This window comes from Thunnus maccoyii, chromosome 1 (genome assembly GCF_910596095.1).
Source record: "Thunnus maccoyii chromosome 1, fThuMac1.1, whole genome shotgun sequence".
NCBI lineage: Eukaryota > Metazoa > Chordata > Actinopteri > Scombriformes > Scombridae > Thunnus > Thunnus maccoyii.
Window position 1 is genome coordinate 16,780,473 of NC_056533.1, and position 26,352 is coordinate 16,806,824.

The 26,352-nt window shown below is 39.2% G+C and overlaps 1 protein-coding gene across 3 annotated transcripts; it reads right to left on the reverse strand.

Annotated features, from left to right (window-relative positions):
- Positions 1 to 1,911: 1,911 nt before the first annotated feature.
- cnsta (consortin, connexin sorting protein a) lies at positions 1,912 to 26,024 on the reverse strand. Of its 3 annotated transcripts, XM_042410713.1 has the most exons (14): positions 25,854 to 26,024; positions 22,492 to 22,580; positions 21,874 to 22,263; positions 16,976 to 17,524; positions 16,794 to 16,900; positions 13,479 to 13,509; positions 12,405 to 12,491; positions 11,668 to 11,749; positions 9,968 to 9,989; positions 9,610 to 9,676; positions 7,713 to 8,263; positions 7,032 to 7,229; positions 5,389 to 5,542; positions 1,912 to 5,133 (listed from the first exon to the last, which is right to left on the reverse strand). In XM_042410713.1, exons 2-14 carry the CDS (start codon positions 22,502 to 22,504, stop codon positions 4,925 to 4,927), a joined length of 2,460 nt encoding a protein of 819 aa, XP_042266647.1. In that variant the 5' UTR covers positions 22,505 to 22,580; positions 25,854 to 26,024; the 3' UTR covers positions 1,912 to 4,924. The 3 variants fall into 3 exon arrangements, with proteins under 3 accessions (XP_042266647.1, XP_042266632.1, XP_042266638.1); XM_042410698.1 differs by having other exon boundaries at positions 16,794 to 17,524; XM_042410704.1 differs by lacking the exon at positions 25,854 to 26,024 and adding an exon at positions 25,519 to 25,837 and having other exon boundaries at positions 16,794 to 17,524.
- Positions 26,025 to 26,352: the final 328 nt, after the last annotated feature.

A 26,352-nucleotide genomic window follows, 5' to 3' on the forward strand; every position in this document is an offset into this window, starting at 1 on the left:
ACATTAAAAATCAAACGTTGACACCAGAACACTGTGACAAATATCATGTTAACCATGTGACCTATAAATCTTATTTAAGACTCAGTTTTTTAATGTCATATGGCAGATATGATGAATGATAACTGCACTTGATATTACCTGGTCTCTGGGAGCATTTCAGGTTTTTTTTGTGGGTTTCTTTACAGAGTTTCAATTGAGACTTTAAGTAATTACAAAACAGCAAAGTGAGAAGAAAGAAAACATGTGTAATCCAACAGGGATGGGTGGGTGGAGCAGAGGATTTCCACTTGACAGGAATCAGAAGTAAATGAGTCACAAAAGCTGTAAAGTTTTTCATATAATTTGATTTTGCAGGCGTGAGAGTGACTCCAAATAATGCAGTAGTTGCAGATGGTTTGACAATGGCAGAGATCATATGTGAGACTGTACTGAATATTTCCAACCAAAAGTTATGCAGAGGGGCATGTCCAGAACATCTGGATACAGGTGGCTGGAGACTGTCGACATGTATAGCAGACAGGATTAACATCCTCATACATTCTCTACAGCCTAATCTTAGTTATGTGATAGCAGTGAAGAACTTAACAATGCAGCCTAGCAGAGATGGAGGAGTGAAACCGCTGCAAACACTCACCCCACACGTCATCTGCAATTTCAAGATGTAAATCATCCTCTCATTGTGTTTTAATAGTGTGCAGCAAGATAAGATTTACCGAGTGGATGAGACTATACAAAACAGAGATTATGGCCTTCATAGTGGGTAGTAGGGTCATTAGGAAAACTAGGGTAAGCATTTTGAACAAAACTATAAACCTGTAAGTCCCTGAAAATAATGATGTTTAGGGAGATTAAAATTCTCAGAGTTGTTGGAAAGATGAAAATATATTATCAGCATATAAATCTTTGATTGTTTTAATCCCATAAACATGCCAGGAAGAAAAGGTTCCATCTATTAAAGGAAGGTGGGATAACAGATTTGCTGCTAGTGGAGCAAGGAAAGAGGGTCAGAGGGCGAAAATATCATCTGAATTGTTTCCATATCCTTAGTGTTCATTTAACTATTAGATTCTTTGAATAGGAAGAGACTGAGAGATTCACAGGAGCATGAACAAGAGCAGACAGTGAGGCTGGTCTAGGAGAGGAGGATTATATTATTATTCATGTTGGGGGAGAGTGGGAGCCCTCCACATGAAGCCAAAACCGAATCACTCTAAAGTTAGAGGCCCAGTAGTAAAATCTAAAATTTGGCAACGCTAGACCCCCATGAGGTTTTGGCCTCTGGAGCAAAGCCTTAGAGAGTCACAGAGATTAATATTTTTTACAAAAGGAAATTACTGTAATAAAAAGTGCAACCCTCAGTCTTAAGTAGGTAACTTGCAGATTGAAAAACAGTTTACATGGATCTTCATTTGAAAAAGTGTAAAATCTAAATGTAATACAGCTAAGTCTCATCATGCAGGTCTTTTTCTAGTAAATTCAGACATGCATCCTCTGTATCCGAAAGGCCAAACTCATTCTACAATAGAGATATGTGGGCTTGTACTTCACATAAAAACATAACATTTTGTGACCATTTCACTTCAAAGCCCTTGCATGATTTTGTCTATTCAGTATTTCCTCAACATGATGGTGACGTCATGCCTGAGAACCCCAAAACTGGGTTACTGTTTGAAAGAAATGAGTCTTAACTGCTAAATTGTCACCCCAACACCCATAAATGTATTGCTACATAACTGAGACAATCACAACCACAGTGTGACTTAAAAGACAGCCGTCTCGTCTCCAACTCGTCTTGCTTCGTCATCTTACATCAACTTTAACATTTCTAAATATCAGCTATGATCCATTACCTTCCTACTGTATGAACAAGAACACAGGTCAGTATTGTGATAGAAGAGACAAAACACAAGCTCACAGTTTTTTTTTTTCTAATGGCTTTAACAGGAGACATAACAGGGCAGAGGTGATTTTCAGCAACAACAACAAAAAAAAATTAAACCCTCACCTCTTTATAACAATCTGTAAGAACAATGTGAACTGACTCATCAATGCATAAAACACCTTCCCACATGTTGATAATGGTGCCACACAGTACTGATTCATACACAAAAAATATGACTTTTCATTCGTTAATTTCTAGTGTCATGTTAGAAACCAATTGTGTAAAACAAATGAAACAAATCCTGTTTATAGATTGAAGAAACCTGAAACTTAACATGTGTGACATCGAGAGAAACACGACAAACCTGCCAATTTAAAATAATTTTCAGGAGCTAGTAATTGAAAATGGATGAAAACAAACAACAATTATGACCTAGATGATGATGTTAATAAGAGTTCAGTTATAAAATAAGTTCTGTCAAAGCCTCCTTAAGACAATATAAGAGATGAAAAGCTATTTAATGTACAGAATGATGACAATCAAGTGAAGATGCTTAACAAAAAAAACAAAACAAAGATGCATCTCATATTTTTCATCTCCTCTTACACTTTGCATCCTTTGTATCATAAATAATTAAAACCACCTACAAGATTAAATAAGAGGTTTTCTGAGTAATAGTCATCTGAACCAGCCAGAGGACATGTGCAAATAAAAACAAGAATAAATCTACTATTCCTTACATCCTGGGAGAACCTCATACCTCAAATTAATTTTCTAATTTTTGTGAGTGATAAATAATACTGTTTATCTTAAACTGCTAAAAATGCATAGGTAAGACACTGGCATCTCTCCTCTCTGATGAGAGATCTGTACTGTTTGTTTCTGACAGTTAAGACCTTTGTGAGATATGTGTTTTTCTAGGGCACTTGTTATGGCATCCTCACTGACATCCACAATAACTCATAACATGTACGGATGCCTGACAAGGCAAAGAGTGATCTCACGGAGTAAAAATGACCCCAATAAGAGCAAAATTTGCTTTAAACTGAAACAAAAGTTAATGCACTGGTGTGACAGTAAAGGGTTGGTTTCATGGACAAAGATTAGGCCCCAGAAGAAAACACATTTCATAAAGGAAATCAGTTCTCCACTCAAAGATACAAGTTTAACAAAACTGGCAAATGTTACTTTGATGACTACTGATGAAGAGTAAGCTGTGGCAAAAAAAATAAATCCTTTTGAGTTGCAAAAACTTGACAAACAAAAGAGAAACAAATGCAAAATACTGATGATGTTCAGATCCCTAAGAACAGCGGGCAGCTGGACTGACACCGTGCTTCAAATGATCCCATCAACGAGGCTCGTACTGATAAATCAGACTGAATTATTATTAGTTACACAATTTTCATTCACCAGTTTTTTACTGACATATTCCACACTCAGCCAGACCCCTTTAAGAAATGAGTATCTCCTTCTATTCAGGTGTCTGATCTGGTAGATATTTTTCACACTGAACCTGAAAGCTGTTTGTAGATATGAATATATATTTTGTTTTGGATGAAATCATGTAAAGACTGCGTTCAGTCTAGTGCCAACAGAAAAATGCCTGAAGAAATATTGCAATATCTTTAAAAAAACAAACAAAAAAAAACCGATCGTACCACTCTTATGTGCAACATGTTAAACATTCTTGAGAGAATATATACAGAGGTGCACTGTGTTCCTGTACATGTTGCATATGCTACACAAAGCAGTGCTTAATCTAGCTCACTGAAACACATAAACAGACATATCAGACTCTTAGTCCCCAGTGGCAGCCATGTCAGCTCATTGCAGATCCATTGTTGGTAGTTTTACAGAAAAGGGCAGCGTCAGGACACTTGTGTCAAATGTGTGCAGGGGGGAAAAGTACAGCTCAAATAGAGCAGAGCTGATATAGAGTTCTTCAGCGACTGCTCGTTGCAAAAGCAATGCGTGACTTAAGATCTCAGTTATTTGCATTGAATTGTGTAATTTTCCCCCTTGACTTATATTTGATGTGCCAATTGTCCAGTAGCAGCTCAGTTTTGATAGATAACAAAATAACCTTTTCCATATATTTCTGACAATATATAAATGTCCCACAGATGACACAAAGTTTAACATTTAACTCCGCAGACATTCATTCAAAGGTTTAAGATGTGATTAAGACATAATGATTTCATTCCAAGTAGTAGACCACAGAATGGTTTGTTCATTTTAAAATTTCATGTGATTTAAAAAAAAGTCAACAATAAAAGCAACACCAGTAGTTGCAACATTTTGTAAAATGCCCATTGGGACACTTCCCGGTTTGTGCAGTATGTGTGAGCAGAGCTTCTCTCTGCCCCCCAGTTAACAAACTATACATTTTATGTCATTTTTTTTACAACTACACAGGTTTCAGCTCACTTTGTTCTTATTCTTAAGTGAGGGAGTCGAGACTCGGAGTCCAGTGTGAGTCAGTGAAAGTTTGTATCCAGTCATGGCTGATGTATCAACTGAGACTGAAGTATCACTGGCTGACAGTGAACGTCTGTGCGGAGACGGCTCTCAGCTAGTTCATTAGAACACTTGAATCACAGTAAGAATTTCTAAACCTAGCTTGAGGATGTGTGTCCTTTTCATTCTTGACAGGGTTGCGAGGGCCGTGGGTCAGTTCTTCCTCTTTTCTTATGCATTCCCCAGTTGTCATCTTTCTCTCACTTCTGTGTTCCCTTCTTAAACTAGTGTTTTAAAGGGAATGACACGTGATCTGACCCATGACTTTTAGTCTCAATGGATTCCGGGATAGTATTCAAAGAGTGCTAAAATGCAGTGGAGCAGGCTTACAAATGCCAACTGTATCTGATATAATTATTTAGCCAATTCAGCAGCATATGAGCCACTTGCCCCAAATAGAAACCGGGACCGTAGCAGCTGCCGAGCACCATTTTCCTAAAAAAAACCCAGAAAGTAGCAGGAAATGCTACTTGATGAACAGAAAAGCCAGTGGCTCCCCAATGTTGACAAAATGCTTTGCTACTACGACCCCGGGGTAAACCAGTGTTGGATCTGAGCTATCCCGCGCTGAATCTGGGTGATATAGAAGTCTGCATTTCTGGAGAAGTCCTGACAGACAGAGGAGTGGGCATCACCCAGAGCACAGTAAAGGGCGGTGCCACCCATGCTGATCACTACAGTAACCAGACAAAGCAGGAAGAGAAGCAGGCAGGAGTCCCCACCGCCAACATCTACGGAGAAAGAGAGACAGAGGAAGAGATATAAGGAGTTGGAAGGAAAATTATAGAACAGTAACAAGTAACTATAAAACTATTCTGGCAATGCTGTCACAACAGATCTGTAAAATTTGTTTGTAAGGTTAGCTAACCATAAACTTGACCCTAGAAATTGTATAAATTAGACCACTTATAATGTAACTAGTTCCACGTATTGTATATGGAGAGATATCTCTCTTTGAACTGTACGTAATAAACCCACAAACATACCCTGGTCATAGCCGTCATCAGGAACTTTGAAGCGGACGCGTCTCTTGGCGGGGGGTTTGTCAGGTCGGGGCTCTGAACTTGCAGATGCACTTATGTTGTCGACATGCACACTGCGCTTCTTCAGTATGGAGACGAGGCCAGAGGCAGGAGATACCTGAGATGAGAAGTTAAACAAACAAACAAAAAATGTTAAGAAGCAAAGAGACGCATACATTAACATGAACATAATTTCTATTTACACCAAGTCCAGTTTCATATGCTCATCTTCGTACACTGAGCTGCAACACTGTGTGTGAGGAAGGACTTGGGGCCCCACCAGCCAGGTCCACCAGGTGTCAGTACATCTCACAATCAGCAGTATTGAACTGTGAACCACACTGTCAATGCTCCCTCCAACATTTTTACTATCCAACTGTACCAGGCACTGCTTCCCAAATTAATGTTCTGCACATTGCACAAGCTGAACGATCATCAGAGGCTCAACGCAATAGTTTAAAGTTTAAATGACAAGTTGCAGATGAACTTTGGCCAAGTGGTGTCAGACTATCAGGGCCAAGCAGAGTACTTTGCACACTGTATTTAGTATATATTTATCATGTAGTAATAACATAGTCATCCATCTGCTGTGTGGATAAGAAGTTAGTATTAATATTTATAAAAGCACTTATTATGTCTGTGATGGAAAAAACACTACATACAGACACAGCATTCACTCATTTATAGCTAGTTTCTTAGAAAAATGTAATTGAACCAACAAGAGTGTGTATTCAGGTGTGATGCCTTTATGTTAAAAAAGTGCATCTTCCAATCTTCCATCTTCCTTTCAGTTCTGCACTTCGAGCCATCACAGAGATCCATATCAGGGAACCAAAATTACCTACTAACTCCAAATACTACCGCTACCAGTGCTAAAACAAAATCATCCTGGCTGCTCTACATCCTATATTTGACAAAAGCAGACACTTTCATTTATGTCTGTCTTTCTGTTCTTCTCTTTAACAGAGATTTAACTATGAAAAAAAGTCAGTAACCAGCACTTGAACTTAAAGCCAAGTAATGACACCACAAATGGTCGAATAAATTGAAAATAGAAGATTGTTTCTCAACATACCAGACATAGAAACCAAATTCAAGTCTCAACCAATACTGAAGTAATTACTCAGTTAATTAAAAATAATTTATCAGTAACCCTGTTACATTCTGACATCCCAACGCACTGCATGATATTTTATGTTATGCTACTTTTCTCACAAAGTCTAATTCTCTCAGAATAAAAGAGTTTAATGTTAAACTGGCTTCCAAATCTGCCAAGCTAATCCATGGTCTGGGTATCACAGTAATGGCTAGGTAATCCCATTATGCTGCTCTAACAGGGCACAGTGCTGTCCATTATAAAGGGCCTAGATGGGTAGATGCAGACAGATATGAAAACAGACAGGTCACTGGGTCACCAAAATCGCCAATCAGAACTATTACAATGTGTTTTTGGTCCTACCTGTGTGTTTTTGAAAAGCGGAAAACAAAGGATGATTAAAAGAGACAAGGGTTATTACGTTAGACTATAAGAAGACAAATAAATAGCAAATCATACAGGCTATATGCGTACCTAAGTGACCCACACAAAAGCATGATTATGTACAAACCTCCTCTACAGTGATGAGTTTAGCCATGTCATCCAGTGAGGCAGCTTGTCTGATGATGTCAACTTGCTCTACTTCGTATTCCTCCTCCTCTTCTTCCTCCTCCTCCCCCTCCTCTCCCTCCTCTGCCTGCTCCTGCTGTTTCATATGAGCCTCTTGTGGAAGGTGGGCCTCCTGGTGCAGACAGGTTTTATTGCTCTCCTGCAGTGATTACATACAGATCAATACACAGTCAATGGAAACAGCAATCCATCTTGATGCTTCACTCTGTCTTCTCTCTGAACGCTCCTACACAATGGTGACTCAAACCATGAGAGCTAAATGTTTGTACAAGTTAGTGAGAGCTTTTACACTGATGTTCAAAACAACCAGTGGTTATTTGTTCCAAGGAACATAATCATCTGGCTTAGAGGAAGTGATACATTTCATATTTCCAGTAACAATGATTTATTGAGAATAAATAGAGGAAGTAGGTAGCTAGCATGAGCTGCAATAACAACCCCCACAGAAGAAATAAAGACAAAACGCACCTAAAACATCATCAACAGAGGAAGATTATGATAGAGAAAAAAAACAAACCAACTACAACTCACAGATGATGACTTTTAGGATTAAGTTTGGTAAAGAAAATCTTCAAAGCTAAACACAGAACCTCTTAAGTAGACAACAAAGTCTGATCTGTACCTGGGTCTCCTCATGTTGCGTCTCCTCAGTTAGGGCTCCCTGGTGCAGCTGTTGTACCTCCACCTCTGCCCCACTGACCAGAGTCTCCACTGTAAGTCCTTTCTGATAGAAAGGAGTCTCTCTCTCCTTCTGTTTCTCCTCCTCCTCTTCTTCGGCCTCATCCTCCATCTCCAGAGCCTCTTCTGCCTCTTCCACGTCCCTCTCCTCTTCTTCCTTTTTTGCCTCCTTTTCCTGTACTGGACCTAAATCTCCTCCCTGCTGCTCTGCGGGCTTGGACTGATCCATTTCTCCAGCTGTAGAGGGGTGTAATCCATTTCCTCGGACTGAAATGGTGTATCCCGGCACTCCTCCTCCCTCCCTGTCAGTCAGTGGACTTCCATGGAAACCAGCCCTCCCCTCTAATTTGCTGTCTGGGTCTTCCCTGTCCTTTTCAGACTTCTCAGGATAATTGAGTCTATCTGCCAAATTAATGGTGGGTGTGACTGGATGGCTGCTCTGAGAATGGGAGGAGTCTTCAGCTCTCTGCTCCATCCCTCTTTCAATCTGATGGGCTGGATGAAAAAGGCAAGGGTATAAATAAATGAATAAATCAAGTATGGTAAAAAGACAGTTTGACACTGAAAATAATGAGAGCTGGATAAGAAAGCCTGTCTGTAAGACGACCAAAAACCCTCTTTTCTGTATCCTTATTTTCATTTTCATTAGAATCATAGTAAATGTTCCACAGTGACAGTGAGATCCTTGCTATAAGCTGGGACTACTGCTCACAAAACACACACTCAAAAGCCAACACAATCTTTAACAGACAGACCTAAAAACTCTTTTCAACACAGTTACACTCAGTGTGCAATGCAATGGGACCTGCTTGCATCCACTGTCTGAAACTTGCATGTAATTTGTGCATATGTACAGGTATTAGATGACCTACCAATTAGCCTACCAGTGTATGAAATCTTTAGCAAAGTGACAAGGATCTAATGTCCAAAATGACTGCATTTGGAATATAGCAGAAGCTTGCCAGCAGCAAAATAAACAAGAGATGAGTCTAGCAACACAAATTATTAAAACCTTAAAAGAGTATGACACTAATTTAGCATTGCACTTCTATAACATCGTCTGACTAACGATGGACAGTTTTTTGTTTAAAAAACTATCAAAACTGATTCAGCAGAACCAGAGATATTGTCTTTTTTTAATTCCATGCATTCTTCTAACTTGTCAATGTGTGGCGCCTACATTACCCACAATGCAACTCAACTACCCACAGTTCCCTCAAAGATTTGGGTGTGTTATGCAAGTAGCTGTTTATGTGGGCTCGAGCTACTGGCCTCAAGCAGAGAGTAGGAGTGGGCTTCAGCTGACGGGTGAGACTTTGTGCAGCTCCCTCTGTCGTTTAGTGAGACTGTTGATTGCATCGCCCTTGAGTGTATACTAGAGACACTAGAGTGGCCACAGGTGTGAAAATAAAACTAATCAACATAATGTCCTGTCTCAGTAAGATACACCAAAGCTACTGAGTGCATATGTTTATGTGTGTAATTCACACCTTATACCTCTAGTTCTATAGTTCATTAAAGGGTAGCATTACAAGAAATTACAAAACTGTCCACTGATTAAAATTCACATTACTTAAATCAGAGCTTTTAGCATCATACTAGCAGTTTTAGCACATTTTAGTTGCATTACTACCAAACACTTTCCAAAGCATTAAAGACTGATTTTCTACCTTCCTGGAACCCATTGTGTACATGCCGTTTTAAGATATAAAAACATCCAACTTGGATGGCTGTTATCTTAAGTAAAGTGGTTTGTAGTTAATGGTCTAAATGTACAAAACCAGCAGCAGCAGCAGTGCCACAAACTCACACAAATACCACTCTGTTCTTCACTTACTCACCTGAGGTGCATGAAGGCAGTGTAACACCTTCTTCAAATGTAGGCCTCAACATGTTCAGAGATGCACACTGTAAAACACACACACACACACACATAATATGCATTTATACACACTATCAACTTAAGTAATGTGGAAGTTACATTAGTAAAATTGAATCCAAGGTTACATGCACAATGAGCTTAATGGAGGTGTACAGCATGAATAATTAATAGATATTTTACAAAACGTGTTAACATGACATCAGTGAATCACTTGAAAAGCAAACTACAAAGTCACACATTTTTTATACATGTATATCTATACGTACTCTTTCTCTCATACACACACACACACACACAAATGATGGTGAATGTCTTACCACAGCATCTCTTGCCCTCGGCCTATGAACAGAAGAGAGAAGAGAGACAAAGTGAGATGGTGAGTATTGAAGTCTGTCCGTGGTTTTAGTAAATGAAGACGCGAAAGATGGGTGACCCTTCTCTACTCTCCCAATCTAATATTAGCCTGAACACATTTCCCTGGCTATTACAACCTGTGTGTGAGTGAGACTGTGTGAGTGTGTGTGTGTGTGAGTTTAGCAAAGTGAAACCTTAGCAGTGCAATGGCTCAAATGTCTGAAAGTGCAACAGCAGCAGCAAAGTGACATATGTTTAAACCATCACTGCAGTACTCACCACACACAAAGACATACATGCTCACAGTCATACAAACAGACAGACAGACAGATACACACACACACACACTTATAGCATACAGTATGTGCAGGTGTGTATGATCACATAGGGTGTGTGTCTGGCAGGTACAATAAGGACTTCCTATTAAATATTGAAAAATGCCGAGGTGGTCTTCTCTTGACTAATTTGTTACATTTGCATGAGCACACCCCACAGCAGACACACACACCTCCTCATACAACACACATACACCAACATACACACAGACACACTCATGCTTTCTAAATAAAACAGAACATAATAATATATAAATTTGTATTAACTTGAGTTTTGTGTTGTTAAATCATCATTTACTGGAATAATTCAACAACTTGCAAATTTCTCACCAAACATACTGTACGTCACTTTACCAATACTGTGTATTTATATTTGCGTACATATGCTTGTATGCAACCTAATCTACCGTCAATATCAATTTGAAGTCTGTGCATTACTGAACAACACTCTTACAGAGATAGTGCAGGGAAGAGGAGAAAGACAGAACTTTGGGGAAACAATCTGGATCAGTTTTAATTTAAATATATCTCATTTTAAGTTAAATATATATCATCCTACTAATCCAACACTGTCCTCTTTATACTTTACATTACACTTTCTTGACCACAAGTCGCTCAGTGGAGTGACTGTGTATAGCATCTCATAGTAAAATTGCCAAATTTGTATACTATAATAACTCAGAATAAAACCCCTGTTCTCTTTCATGTATTGGTGTCTTTTTTTCCGAATTAACAAGACAATATTTAAATAAAAATTGTGTTAGCTATAGTTGATGGAAGGTATCTTTGTAGACGAGGTTAACTGACTCCCACTTTTTCCAGACCAACACATCTCAGATCTATCTTTGCAATGAACTTTAGGTCAATCTTCTCATCTGACTTAGAGGGCAAAACAAGCATACTTCACAAATGTTTGACCGCTGCTTTATAAATACCACACACATTTTAAAGTCAGCTTGACCACAACAGGCAGATTCACAGTAACAATATTTTGAAATGCAAATACAGACAGGTGTTAATAACAGAGTTCAGAACAATATAACAGAAAATTATATGATAAACTGCACAATCACAAAAGTGATAGGCAGAAAATGTCCAAAATCATAGGAGGAAGGTTTGTTTGAAAATGGGACACCCATCTATGTGCATTTCAATTCAAGTACATATTAAAAATGCAGCAAGCCTTCTTCTTGTGGCTTTCAGAGAACTCTTGTGACTATAAAAATTATGCTTTTTACTCTTACACTTTTCAGAAATTCTAGGGATTAGGTCATGAAGAGAACATGTGCTTGCAAAGAGTACACAGACACACACAGATGCAGACTGACCGACTGTGTGTCTGGCAGATGTATCTTAGAGTGTCCAGATGTTGGGTTGCCAGGTCAGAGGAGGTCCTTGCAGACTGACTCTCTAACAGAGGCAGAGAGACAGACAGAGATATATATAATTAAAAGCATGGTTAAAACTGTGAGGAAGCCTCTAAGAGCTGAGCTGCCCTGTAAGCAAAACAAATATAAATGCACTCCAAGTCCCGAATCCTACATGTTAACACGATCACTGAAACTACAGCAAGTAAGATGTCAAGGTCCGGCTACAGAGGCTGAAGTCAAACTGTTGCATAGCTTAACAATGATTCAACTTTTAAGTCAAACATGTACTCTGTGTGTGTATGTGTATGTGTGCCAGTGTGTGAGTGTGGGCACATACAATGACAAGGAGAACATTAAGTAATATGTAAAGCAACCCCCAAGCCTCAATTAAGAAATATCGTTATATAAGTTAATATATATAAGTTCCATAGTATGAGACCGGTTTGTTTTACAAGTGTATAGTTTACATTAAAGAATAATTAAACAATGTCATTTTTCTTACTGTCAACAAATCCTATTAAAGAGTGAAGCAAACAACGCATCAGTCATTTGGTGTGTCAGTGAGTATTTACTGCAGCAGGAAGGTCTATGTGAGACGGACTCACATGAAGCCCAAAATCCAAGTCAGAGTTAAAACCCTGCTGGTTAAGAGAAATGTTTGCATCTGATGCATGTGTGCTGTGTGTGCTTGTTACCCCACTGTCTCTGTAGTGCATTCAGGTTGTCTAATACTCTCTGGTGATAGAGTCTCTCTAGTTGGATGCACCATAATGCTCGCTGGTCTGAACATCACAGGTTAAGAAACATGTACATACACAAATGCAACACATAAATACATAAATGGCCCAACAGAGGATGGTTTGCTTTAGAGGATTAAAAACTGTATCAACTCTAAATCAATCTCTTGATTTTCTGGTCACACACTGCTTTAGCTAACAGAGATAAATGGAGGAAAAAAAAACAAGACTGAAAAAAAAGTGAGGACAAAGGGAGACAGAGTGAAGAGGAGAAGAGGAAATAGAGAGAGACATGGAGAGATAGAGGGAGAAAGCGCTCCAGGATGCAGTCTCTCATGTTTATGGATATGAGCAGCTAAAACACAATCCTTCTTTGACATGGCTCGATGCTTTCTCTCTCTCTCTCTCTCTCTAACTAACCTTCTATACATGCATGACATAGCTAAGCTAGCTTTCCCATCTCTCTTTGACTCTCTCATTTTTCCCGCCCATTGTGTCTCTTTCCTGATTAAACCTCTGTCAAAATTTCCAATTCTTTCAGATGCTCACTCTCCACTCTGTGAGTGCGTCTGCAATGTATTTGGGTGTTGATGGACTGTACTGTGACAATCAACATTTCTATTTGAAAACAAAGGGTTTGGTTAAGGTTAGGGGACACATAATGAACCACAAGTACTCATAAAAACATAAAGAACCTTTTGATTTACCAAAAGCTAAAATGTTCAGCTGGTTAGCATCATTCAATTTCAGGATAAAATAGGGCTGCAACTACCAATTATTTTCATTTTTCTGCAACAAGTCATTCTAAATCAGCAGGTTTGAGCAGTGTGTGAAATAGCACTGAATAAAAAAGCAAAGACTAGTAGGAGACAGCCAAAGAAAAACACATGTACAGTATGGACAAGTGGGCAAACAGCAAGGTAAGCAAAATGGAGGTAAGTGCATTACACCTATAGCACAAATTAAAATAAAAGCTCCCCTCCATAACCTTTCACCCAACATACACACACACCAACACAGTGATAAGGATACAATCTTCATGATGGACAAAGGCCTCAGCAATCTGCAGAGAGAGAGATTACAACATTTAATAAAAAGAATGCTTTATCATCTCTGATCAATAGGGGTTTAAAACCAGACTGAAACTATTCCTCATGGACAGAGCTTCTGATACAGGACGCAGGATCAGTCGAAACAGATGGGATGTACAACAAAACAGGTAAAAAGTACACCAATACAGGACTATGACAAACAACTCTATGCAAAGCCGGAATCATTATATTGCTACTGCTGCAATACCTATCTATAATCATTAACCAGGACAGAAAAACACACATAGTCTCTTGGTTAACAGTTACACAGTTCACAGCATTTAGAAGAGAGAGTGAAAATGAGAGTGAGAAGCAAGACAGACACCAAGACAGAAAAACGAGATACCATGGTAGACACTCTACCTCTCTTCAGCAAGTGTCGCTTTCATGCTGCTCAGCTGATCACAGAACAAGAGTGTGTGTGAGTGTGTGAGTGTGTGTGTGTGTGTGAGAGAGACAGAGAGAGTGAGAGAGCGAGAGAGCGAGAAAGAGAGACAGAGAGAAAGAGAGACAGAGAGGAGGAAAGGAGGGCACAAAAGGCTCTTGCATTTCTAATGAAGTGAGGGGCGGTGACGAATGAATGACCTCTCATAGGTAGCTGTACTGGCATGACTTGGATGCCGAGTTGGAAAGGAGTGTTTTCATTTGTTTTTCGACTATATTTAGACACCAAGTGCACCACAAATAAGGCACACGTCTAATAAAAGTACAATCCAATTTAAAGTTTTTTTTAACCCTCAAAATATCAACACTACCGCTGTGAAAATGTGAAATAAATGTGTAGTTTTCCCTTACATTTTGTAACGTTGTGACCTATCAAATACATTAAAATTCAATATAATCAATAAGACAGATTTATCTAAATGTGTTACCTAAATATCATTTTTTGGGACCTGAAAACACACCAACATGGAAATGATTTGCATATTATGTTTGTGTAGTACCGCCCCTTTCTGTCCTGTGCAATCCTCAATTCTCTCTCTAGACTTTGAGCCATTTGTTCATTCTTTGGCCCTCCTCGCCGGCTTTCTCTGTTGGTTCTCCAACAATTCATATTTATGTATGCCAATTGTGTCGGCAATGAAGCTTCCAGTCATGCACGACCCCTGATTCCCTCTTGCTCTCTACTTTTGTAATACCATTCATATCACTTGCATTTTTATTTTAATGAGTGAATTTGCTTATCTTACTTTTTTATCTACATTTATTTAGTAGCGGTAACTACTGTACATGTTCAATTTATCTTAGGCACATCGAAAATTTTAGGCCTAAATCTAAAACTATTAACTCACATTCAATCCCATTTTTTAAACTGGTATTATTGTTGTAATATTGACCTCTAGGTGAGCATAACATATTCACCATTGTCACCATTGGACATGAGTGCCCTGCAGGAATCTTTTCAGAGGGAGTCCGAAAGGCTGAGCAAATACAAACTTCAAACCTGTTTTTCAACAACAAAAACATTCTTGCACATTATTTCAGCCATCTACATGACCTGTCATGCTTTATTGCTTTTCAATCAACAAAGTCATGTAATGTCTGACGGTAGACCAACAGCAGCATGCATGAATACGATCATAATTTGGGTTGCTGAGTAGATGGAACCTGGAAGTAGATGTGAAGTGCGAAAGACGACGATAAAAGATTATTGGAATACCAGCCCTCAAGGCTGACCTCCAAATACTTGTTTTGGTTGGTAGGTTAAGTTTAGACTATTTGAAAAGCTGCTCAAGGGTTTGGCATTATTTGACTCAATTGTAAAGCTGAAAGTAGAAAGACTTTAAGGACCAGTGTGTAGGATTTAGTGGCATCTAGTGGTGAGGTTGCAGATTGAAAATCTCTTCCCTTCCAAGTGTGTAGGAGAACCTACGGTGGCCGCAAAACTCGCGAAAAACGCTAAAGGCCCTCTCTAGAGCCAGTGTTTGGTTTGTTTGTTTGTTCTGGGCTACTGTAGACACATGGCGGTGCAACATGGCGGGCTCTGTGGAAGAGGATCCACTCCCTTTGTAGATATGAAGGGCTCATTCTAAGGTAACGAAAACACAACAATTCTTAGTTTCAGGTGATTATACACGAATTAAAACATGATTATGAACACTGTATTCCATTTCTGCCAATAGATCCCCCTAAATCCTACACACTCCTTTAATTTGATGGCTCTGATGTTGATATCTTCCCAAGTCACTACAGTTGTACCAATAATTAATTTAGTAACAGCGGTCAGATAAATCCTGACAAAACCATCAAATGAAAACAAAGATCCATTCATCCGTTAATCTTGTTCAGTTTGAACAAATCGCTGGAGCTTTCTATGAAAGGAGATTTGTGCAATGATGCCTATTTTCTCATCAAGATGCATGTGTTTACACATGTACGCCATTAGACGCACAGTTCTGCAAAGATATGTGCATCATGAAAAGACGTTTCAAACCATGTGTAATAATAATGGGAATCATCTGATTTCTGTCAATAACTTTCTTTGCAAGATATTTTTTACTGTGGCATTATGATACAGGAACAAAGCTTTGAACTAATAAGTAATTATGCTTCTTCTTGCATATAGCAATGTTTACTTTTTTCCTCATTGTTTTAGTGTTGTTTAATTCAAGGTAGAAACTTTCCTCCACAAAGACTGGCCACAATGCATTAATTGAGATCTTATTTTTGACTTTTGAGTCACCACAACACACCTTTTTTTGGTGAAATTGTTAGCTACAGCATTTTCCCAAACTGTTTGTGAAAAAAGGTGCAGATCACCCCTCATACTCACACACACACACACACACACCTGTTTGCCTAGAAGTAAGAATAGTTCAGGTGCACTTTGTAGAGTTATTTATAAATCAAACTGACAGAAATATTAACACACCCCATAACATACATGCTCTGTCATGCAGGTATGTGCGTGAGAGAAAAACAAGCAGAGGAAAGACTGAGAGTGTATGTTTTTTATATAGTGTACATGTGGCTTATGTGCGTCGTTGCTTGCATGTCTGTGTTGGTGTTTGAGTGGATAGACACTGAAGACACCCATGCCTTAGGGTACAAAGTGCCACTCTAATTATAAGGTTGAGTGAATAACAGTAATTTAATAACTTGTTTGAGAGCAAGAGTTTTATGAGTGTGACATGACAGAGAGAGGGCAAGAAGAAACTTAACCAAGAGTGACTATTAACTGAGTGAGAGAGAGAATTGGTGGTGATATCCAGCATGTATTTATTGAAAGATGCCAGAAACAAGACAGACAGGTTACCTGATGAAGGTACTGTGGAAGGTGAGTGTCATCTCCTCTTTGTGCCAACTGCTCCAGAGAAGCCAGTAGAGCAGGGCTTGGGATAGGCTCTGCGGTGCAGGTGGAGACTGAAAAACAAGCGGGCACTGCAGTAGAGGTAATGTGTTGCCAATTTGAGGTTGTGGTGGAGCTGGATTCTGTACCGGTAGTTGTAGGCCCTGTAGTGAAGTTAACGGGTCCTGTTGTTGCACTCATAGGAGAGGAAGCAATGGATGTGTTGAGCCTTGTGGTGCAAGCTGTTACAGTAAATGTCTCTGCAGTTGAGGTGATAGGTTCTGCATATGAACCGGCGGGTCCTCTGGTACATGCAGGCCCATGGTTGAAGACAGTCTCTGTAGATGAGGTAAGATGTTCTGTAGTGGAGTTAATATTTTTTGCTGTTCTGGCTGTAGCTTCTGTGATACATGTAGGCCCAACTGGGCTGGTGGGCCTTGTGTCTGAGGTTATGGTTAGTGTCGTAGAATCTATAGGCCCTGTGGTGAAGGTGGGTCCTAATGTGCACGTAATGGACCCTGAGGTGGAGGCAACTGATCCAGTGTTGGAGTTATCAAAGTCCACTTCAGTATCACTCTGGCTCAATTCCACGGGACTGATGGGATATGCAGTTTCTGGACTGACCACTGGAATGACAGGGGATGTAGGCTCTGGACTAGTCACAGGACTGAAAGGATACGGAGTCTCCAACAGACTGCCTGCAGAGGGAAAAAAAGATAGCATCAAACAGACAGGCAAACAGATAAGAGAAAGACAGAGAAAGATAAGGGTACAGAAAAAGTGCTGAAACCTGATGGCTCACACTGAGCTGCCTAAAATTCCTGACGATAAAGGTGTATAAATGACAGAAGATTAAGTCAAACCCCAACTGACTCAAATCTGAACAGTTAAAAAGAATCAACTACCTTGGCTTATCATCAGTAATATTACTTGTTATTATTATTGTTAGCATTCCACCGCACAGAAAAATTGATTGTTTTGGAATTTAGAAAGATTTTTGAATGGGGTTTTATAGCAACATGCTAATATGTGTGTAATTATTTTTCATGGATATGAAGCCAGAAACTACAGAGAACAACTGTGTAAACAAAAGAACCAGTTATTCCTTTTAAATCAACTGCTTCCTGTTAAAACAACCACTGTATAAGTGTATTTATACTATTTGTAAGTGCCTAGAGATGTTAACAGCTAATGTAGTATCAAATCAAAATCTATTTTTTATTTTATTACCCAAAAAAAGAAATGAATTGGTCGACAGTAGTATGACATCATGAAAAGTGAAACATGTAAGCACACACACACACACACGAGTGACTGATGGAGACGCACTTATAATCTGATATTTGTTAATCTATTTAACTATAATGAATACATATTATCTCTCCCTGATTCAGTGCATGTGTGCGCACAAACACTGTTTTCTATCAGGCTTTTAGGCACAAACCCACTAAACACACATACTGTCACTATGGCAATGGTGCTAAGCTAACATTTCCACAATAGCTCATGTACTGTTGGTTCCAAATGTGATAACATTGGAGTGCCCAAAAAGACAATTGCTGAATGTTTACCAAAACATTGACTGTTAATTTTGTGTGCTTGTCCGTGTGTGTGCAATTGTGCAAATGTAAAAGTGTAAACTTGTGAGTTATAAGCTGGTTTTGTTTGAGAAACACTGACACAGTGTTACAGATTACTATGTCTGGCCAGCAACAAAGACTTTGTGTTTTTTTTGTCTTTAGTTTAGGATACTGATCTACTCTGTGCTCCATTTTTTTGTTTTGTGATCCTTATGGGTTTTTTTTTTTTCATCCTACCCTCTCTCCTTAAATTGCTTCCTTCCATCTAATTTGTCCTGCTTCACTCTCTCAATTCTCTTTCAGTCATGTGATCAGAATGACATCATCAACACCAGTCAGCCTGACCTAAATCCAACAAGCTGAGCACTTTTTAAACACACTTTTATAATAATGAGTAAGCCAGACACTTACCAGAGAGTTGGCCTTCACTACACTCTTATTTCTTAAACTATCACAGTTCAGCAGAGTTGTGAGTTCTGTTGATATTTATGAACAGTTGTTAAAAACAGGAGAACTATGTGAAGCCATAAAACGGTATAACCTAAAGCTGACTTTGTGGACTTTGTTTTTAGTAGCATTACTAAATATCAACAAGAGTTTGCATGTGTATACCTAATCTTGCACTGCCAGACCTTGTGTTTCCACACTATATTTGCTGGCAGATCAGAAAATAATACCATTACATGCATGCACATTTTGTCATTTGATGTTTAAAGGTATACTATGTAGGATTTATTGGTTGGTGTTCGTAAACAAACCACTCAAAGTTGGCCCCTCCTCCCCAGCTCGACACCAGAGCGAGAGAGAGAGAGAGAGAGAGAGAGACAGACAGAGAGAGAGAAAGAGAGAGAGAGAGCAGTGGTGGTCGAGAGAGCTATAGAGCGAATGAAGAGAGCAAGGGGTGCTGGCAAGAACAAAGCCGTGAATCTGAGAAACTAAAGGTTATTTTCTGATTGTTTCACGTTGTTTACTCTCTAAAGCACAAATAAATACGCCCACACCTCCACACAACCCTGCAGGAAGGTGCCGCATTGCCAGATTTTGTGTGAATGCAGAGCTTCATCCTGTTTGCTGTGGAGTCTCAGCCCCACCCTCGGTCAAGCAGACACACAGACCTGCAGCTCTTTATACATCCATGACACAGAGACAGAGAGCAGAGCGGAGCAGAGGAGAGAGACAGAGACAACGATGTAACCTGGTTGCCACGAGTCCCAACCATAGATATAGAAACGTAGATACCGCGTTCACGATTTGACGTGTGTCTGCATGGTCACCATATCGGGGCGGTCAACAGTCAAAAGTCAGAGAGAATAGACCACTTGGAAAAATGCTGCAGGCATGTGCTGCATTTCACTGTACAAACAGACGAAACATACAAAACAGGCATAGCAGGATTACTTCACAAGTATGTGTCAATTTTATTGTATTGTACTGTTATGCGAGTTAGTGAATGTGAAATATCGCTTCAGACTATCTTGAAAATTACCTAACACTGTCATGATGATGGCTACCTAACGAAAACACGATGTTACAGAATAATTGTTGAAGCACTACATGACCAGGGGTTAAACGTGATATTTACTTAACAATGACCTCAATCTTTGTATAATTTACTTTACGGAAAATTATCAGCTGGAATGTGTTTGTGCTCATGAGATTATACACGCTAGATCTAGAAAGCCATATTTATGCTGCTAGTTTAATGCACTGGTTGCACAATTCAGCTACACGCCAGAAGTAATTTTGAGATGGCCTTGTTTTTGTCAAAGGATCCCCAAAGATCCTGGACTAAGGAAATCTTGGGCCATAGTTGTCAGATGGAAGGATATTGAGCCGAATGATACTGCAGTTCCCTGTAGTTATCATTTCAAGGCAGAGATCCCTTCAGTTTTTGCATCCTTTCCTGACCAAGGTGTTTTAAGTCATATAATTATAGTGTTCTTTGTGGTCAACAGTGTTAATATGTGTTAATGGAAACTGATTGGAATGATGAGCATACAAATGATCTCCTGTTAATATAACTGGAATTACCACTAAACCTGATATCGAAAGTAAACGTCCCATTTAGATTTTTCTAATATTGATTTCTTATTTAATTTGGAGGTGCCCATTAAAGCCAGGTCAACTAGGACATTAACACAAGCTGGTGAAACAAGTGATGATCCTGTAAATGTGTCTGAATGTCCTGAACTTCTAAACTCATTAACCTCAGTATGTGTAACTAAGCAATTTCTTATGCGCAGCACTTCTTCAACATACTTGGAGTTGTGCTGTATAGCACTTATCCAACAAGTGTTATATTTCATAGGATCATCATTATGCACTTGACCCTGATCGATCAAGTCAAATATAAGATAGCTGAGGCTCAAGCAAAAGTTGAGGAGCTACAGAGGCAGCTGAGAAATGCCAAGGAGTGTGAAAGAAGACAGACATTAACTGTAAAGTCACTGCAAGATGATTTAAAAGAGAAAAATATGATTTCAGATGAACAACAGCTATTATACAAACTTTCAATATCTGCTTATTCATTCTGAAAAAAAAAGCTATTTCCTAAATTACCACAACTATACAGAATAGCTGATAAACTAATTTTCCTAGCTGTTTGTACTCTTGTCATTTTGTAGTTGTGTTACAAATGATATTGACAATGCCTTTATACCTGTTTTAATGGCCTTTGCTCAACCATTGTGTTATCTCTCTCCCTGTGTGAGGCATATGAACCTATTGATAGGGATAATTTTATGTATGTGTGTACTCTGTCACACACACACACATACACAGAGGACCAATTTGAGTTTTAGATAAGTGTGTGTGTGTGTGTGTGTGTGGGTGGGTGTGTGTGAGAGGGAGTTCTATCTTTGTGAAGACCACATCCAATCCTATTGAGATATGCACCAAGCAGCCAATGAGATATCTACCTTTCTATATCTATGGTCCCGACCTCACACCTGCGTGCTGGGGGCTATACACCCACTGCCCAAAGGTTGATGCCCAGAAGTGTCCCGCACACGGTAAAATAATAAGAAAATAAGAAAATACAGGCAGAGGGCAGGGTCTCTGCAGATACAAACACTGCCATACACTTCTGGCGGGTCATAAGTGATGATTGAGAGGGATTACTTTTGTATGATACTATACTTTGTTTTTTAGTAAAATCCTTCATAGTATACCTTTAACTTGGAATAAGCTGTAAAGTAGACTAAAAGTCTATGCTATTCATTTTTGAGGTCTTTTCTTTGGGGTCTTTTCTCTTTATGTTTCATAAACACCATTTTCCATTTCCAGTAAAAATAAAAACCAAAAAACAGCTACAGAGACGGATGTTGGTGAAGACCAAACCAGAGATAAAAAAAAATTGTGAATTCTGGACTTACATTTGTTAGGTGGCCACAAACACAACTCTGAATGAATTGTAATATTGCTCAGTATGATTTTCTCTCCTGTGTGGATGTGTGTGTGTCCCATACCAGTTTCTGAATAGGAGGAATCGGTCATGGGAGTGTCTGGAGACTGGCAGTGAATTAGACAACTTGATCCCTCTGATTCATCCTCCTCTTCCTTCATCACCTCATCAATGTCTTCTTCCTCATCCTCCTCTCCATCTGTACCTTTGTATCCCTCCTTCCCATCTTCGTTCTTCCCATTGTCATTGAGAGCCGCTTTTTGGATGAGCCCAAGCCCTCCTCCATCTTCATTTTGTGAAGGAGAGTGACTCTGAGTCTGTGTGAGCGTGTTTGTCTCATTGAGGTTTCGAGTTTGGGCAGTAGTGAGAGCTTCAGGGCTGGGTAGGTTATCACAGAGGTCAACCCCACCCACCTGAACTTGTGACATTACTCTGCCCTCCCTCTCAAACTGACCTGGACATAAAAAATAATCAAATAATCAGTTAAAAGAACAGTAAGAAAACCAACAAACAATTGATGTTACTATGTTGTTATACAGTATAAATGTCATTCAACTGACTTTGACTCCACAATTAGAGGTCAGACTGTCAGCTGCAACAATGTTGTGGTTTTGAGGTTGCTGTACTTAACTATGTAGAACTTATATTTTGTCTTCTTCTTTGATGAAGTTTAGACACTCACCATCATGATCCATTGGGCTCCACCCTCACAATGCTTGACCTTTCTGCCTGAAGGTCAGTGCTGCCTATTAGACAAGCCGTTCTTCAAGCCTGAAGCAGAATAGACAGATAAGAGAGACAGAAAGAATGAGAAACACTGATAAAGTCAGACTCCGCTCAGAGATTTCAGTGAGAGTAAGAAAGGGAGAGACATGAAACAAGTTTAGCATCATTCCAGAGTTGCCAAACAATCCCTAGGGCCTACAGAGATTTACAGAGAAGTGCAACCGTCCTACCAGCACCTTACACTGAACTGCTACGCTTGGCTACAAACAAATAAATGTAGTGATGTACAAGACATTATGGGGATATTATGCAGAACGAACTTTGTAACTCTTAAAATACCAACCTGACAAACAAATGAAACAGTAAAACATAAAACAACTGAAAACCCCTCACAAGTCCAAAACCTTCAAGAAACCACTGACAAGCCTGCCACTGCATAATGTGGCTCACGCCCTGCCTAAAATATTCTTCTGCAACATACTGTATCTGTAAACAGAAATATGAGTCATATCTGTGTGTTAAAGTATTCAGATAAGAAAGCCACTAAAACAGAGACTTAAGACATATTTGGAACAAATTAAAAGTTTATGAGTCATATCTGTGTGTTAAAGTATTCAGATAAGAAAGCCACTAAAACAGAGACTTAAGACACATTTGGAACAAATTAAAAGTTTATGAGTCATATCTGTGTGTTAAAGTATTCAGATAAGAAAGCCACTAAAACAGAGACTTAAGACACATTTGGAACAAATTAAAAGTTTACAGTATATTCAATTAAAAGAGAAAAATTATTGAGGAAGGATTTAGGACACAATGAGAACAGTAACAGTGACAATTTTCAATATGAACCCAGAGTCAAAAAGCAAAAATAAAATACCCATGGGAGACATGGGGTAAAGGGGGTAAAGGTACAGTAAATTAATATACACAGAGTTGAAATAAACCCTATATGGTCCTCCCCATACACAGTACATACGCACATGAAGGGGGAATATCATAAACCATGATCTAATGCGATCCAAAACAACGACACTACAAACTATGGCCTCAAATATGATCAAAGAGTTAAATCAACACCTCTCTGCCACACTGTCAACAAAAAACAAACAGTATAACCTAAACAAAGGTAAAATTTAATGCAGGAATTGTTTACTGCAAATGAGACGACTGCCAAACCTTTCTGTCAAACATTTGTACCACCTGCAGACTCCTTGCAACGAATCTAACCTTCACTATCCAATGTAAACCCAAGCAGTCTACATTCATGTCTATAAGAGAACCATTATGAAGTACTGATACTGTACAACTTAACCATGGAATTATCATTTGGATTATTCTAGACTGCAGTCAAAAATACTACCCACTTTCAGCATACACAACATGGCAGATACAACTTTTTGTCCTACATAATACATTCCTAAGTGAACTCATAGGACTCCTTTTAAAACACTGGACTAACTTTGACCCCTATCACTGGCTGCAATAAGGATAGCCCTAAACTATGCCAACAGATTTTAATCATACAAAACAGGATGGTAAAATCTCAAGTCTCCACAAGCACACACGTCCAGGCTAATGAAAGCTTATCTCAGAGGAATAAGGCTGTCCTGGTTTCCTGCAGCACAAAGCTAATTGTTCCTCCTGTAGGCCTGTATCACCCAGTGTAAGACTAAGAGAGTCCAAGTATCTAAAAAGGAAACACCTCTGGCCCAGATTTGGTTTCCTGCATGTATATCCTTATTAAAACCCTTACAGATATTTGTCCATAAAATATGGTAACACATACAAGTGTCCAAGAGAAATACTTTGGCAGACGACACCATGAACCAATAAGCACTAAGGCCTACTTTCTCCAAAGGGAGGTGAGAGCTGATGTGATAACGTAAACATCTTGCGTTTAGGTTGCATAAGCTTTCTATATATTAACAAGAGACAACTCTGTCTAGTTAAGTGCTCCGTCTAAAAGGGACACAAAGTGTGCTCTCCAACATGTTAACATTGCTTCAAGATTTAAAAAAAACAAAAAACAGTACCCAGTATGGAATAATATGACTGCTTTGGAGTCAAATTACTTCAAGTCTGAATGTCCCAATGGAACATAAAACAGTCCCCGAGCATGATAAACAACTGTGACATTAAGGCTTATGCAATAACAACCTCCACATTGCACACACAGCTATTATCATACCTGCTATACCACTTTCTTATGTTTTGTACACGCTGTTTTAATCAACAGTATCCTTCACTGTCCCTCTCCCACTGAGCCCATCTGTCCATACAACCATCCATCCTCTCCTCTTTTGGTCTGTGCCTTATTCCACAAGGGGAATCATAAATAATGAAAGACATTCAGCCAAAAGGACAGACACAAAGGTGGAAGAAAAGGACCCTGTCCTGTGAGGGGACATGGAGACTGCGGCAGAAATACAGGGAGGAACATAACTAAAAAAAAAACTTATGCAGACAGACATACTAGGAGAAAGGAAATAAGTCAGGTTAGGTTTATAAATTAGCTCAGTCTTTCTCTAAAGATCTAGTAAGTTGGCAGGGGTAAAAGAGTTGCAGTAATTGCACCCTTGCCAGAGGTGGGGCATCTGTATTTTTGACAAGTCATCAATTTAACGTTTGGCCAGAAAACCTGCAGCTTGCTTGCAGTTTGAAAGGATCATTTTGACCCGAATTATGTCCCATGTACCCAAAGTAACATTAGATTCAGTTAGCCAAGTTATTGACCTTACATCTAAACCACAGACTGTATATAGCCTAGTTTACATATCTTTATGGTCTAAACCTGTCACACACTCATGTGACAGGCAGTGACACAATACACACAACAGACGGTCATTTCCCCCAAATAACTGACAGACTCGTTAACGTGAAGCTAACAGGTTAGCAGCTAGTTAACTAAACCAATCTTTGATTAAAGTTGGCGTTAACGTTAGCTAACGGTAAAATGGCTTACATTACTTATTCAAAGACTTACGGTTAAAGCTGAGTTGTTTTAACGTTATGCCTCTTGACGGGCTTGTTTCATCAAATTACTCGAAAACGAGTCGAGCTAGCTTACTAACTATATACATCAGTCAACTTTACACTAACCTCGCTTTAATAGCAATACCTAACGCCACGGCAACACATTACAACGTTACTGTACTGTATGTTGCTGCTAGCTAACGTTAGCTTGCCGAGTACAGTGAACACATCTGGCCACTACACCTTTAAAATGTAACCCTTCATTTGCTTTACATAACCACGCTAGCTGTCGGATAATTACACATTTACCACTCCTGCGACACGACGGTCTCAAACGGTACTTACAACTGAAAAATGATGTCTGAATGGTACACGCTTGGGCATGAGACACCTTGCTGGGGATGTTGTTGTAACGACTGTAGGTGCCACTATCACACAGGCAGGGGTCGCAGCCTCCGCTGTCATCAGGCCTTTGTGCTGTAGTGACGCCATCCTCTGTCCCTACGCTGTCACTGCGGGGCATTTTATACCTGCATTTGAAGTTCTTAAAGGACAGGTTCACTATTTTTTAAATCAGTCTTAAAGGAATAGTCAGATGCCCAAATTAACATTGAAATGTTTTTCTTGCCATAATCATTCCTCCTGTTCATACTGACCATTAAGAGATCCCTTCATAATGCACTTATAATGTAAGTGATGGAGGACAAAATCCACAGTCCTCCTTCTGTGCAAAAATGTATTTAAAAGTTTATCCGAAGCTAATATGAGGCTTTAGTCGCGCAAATTAATCAAATCAATCTTACAGTCTTTTTAGTGCCAAAGTCCCTCTTTTTGTTACTATACT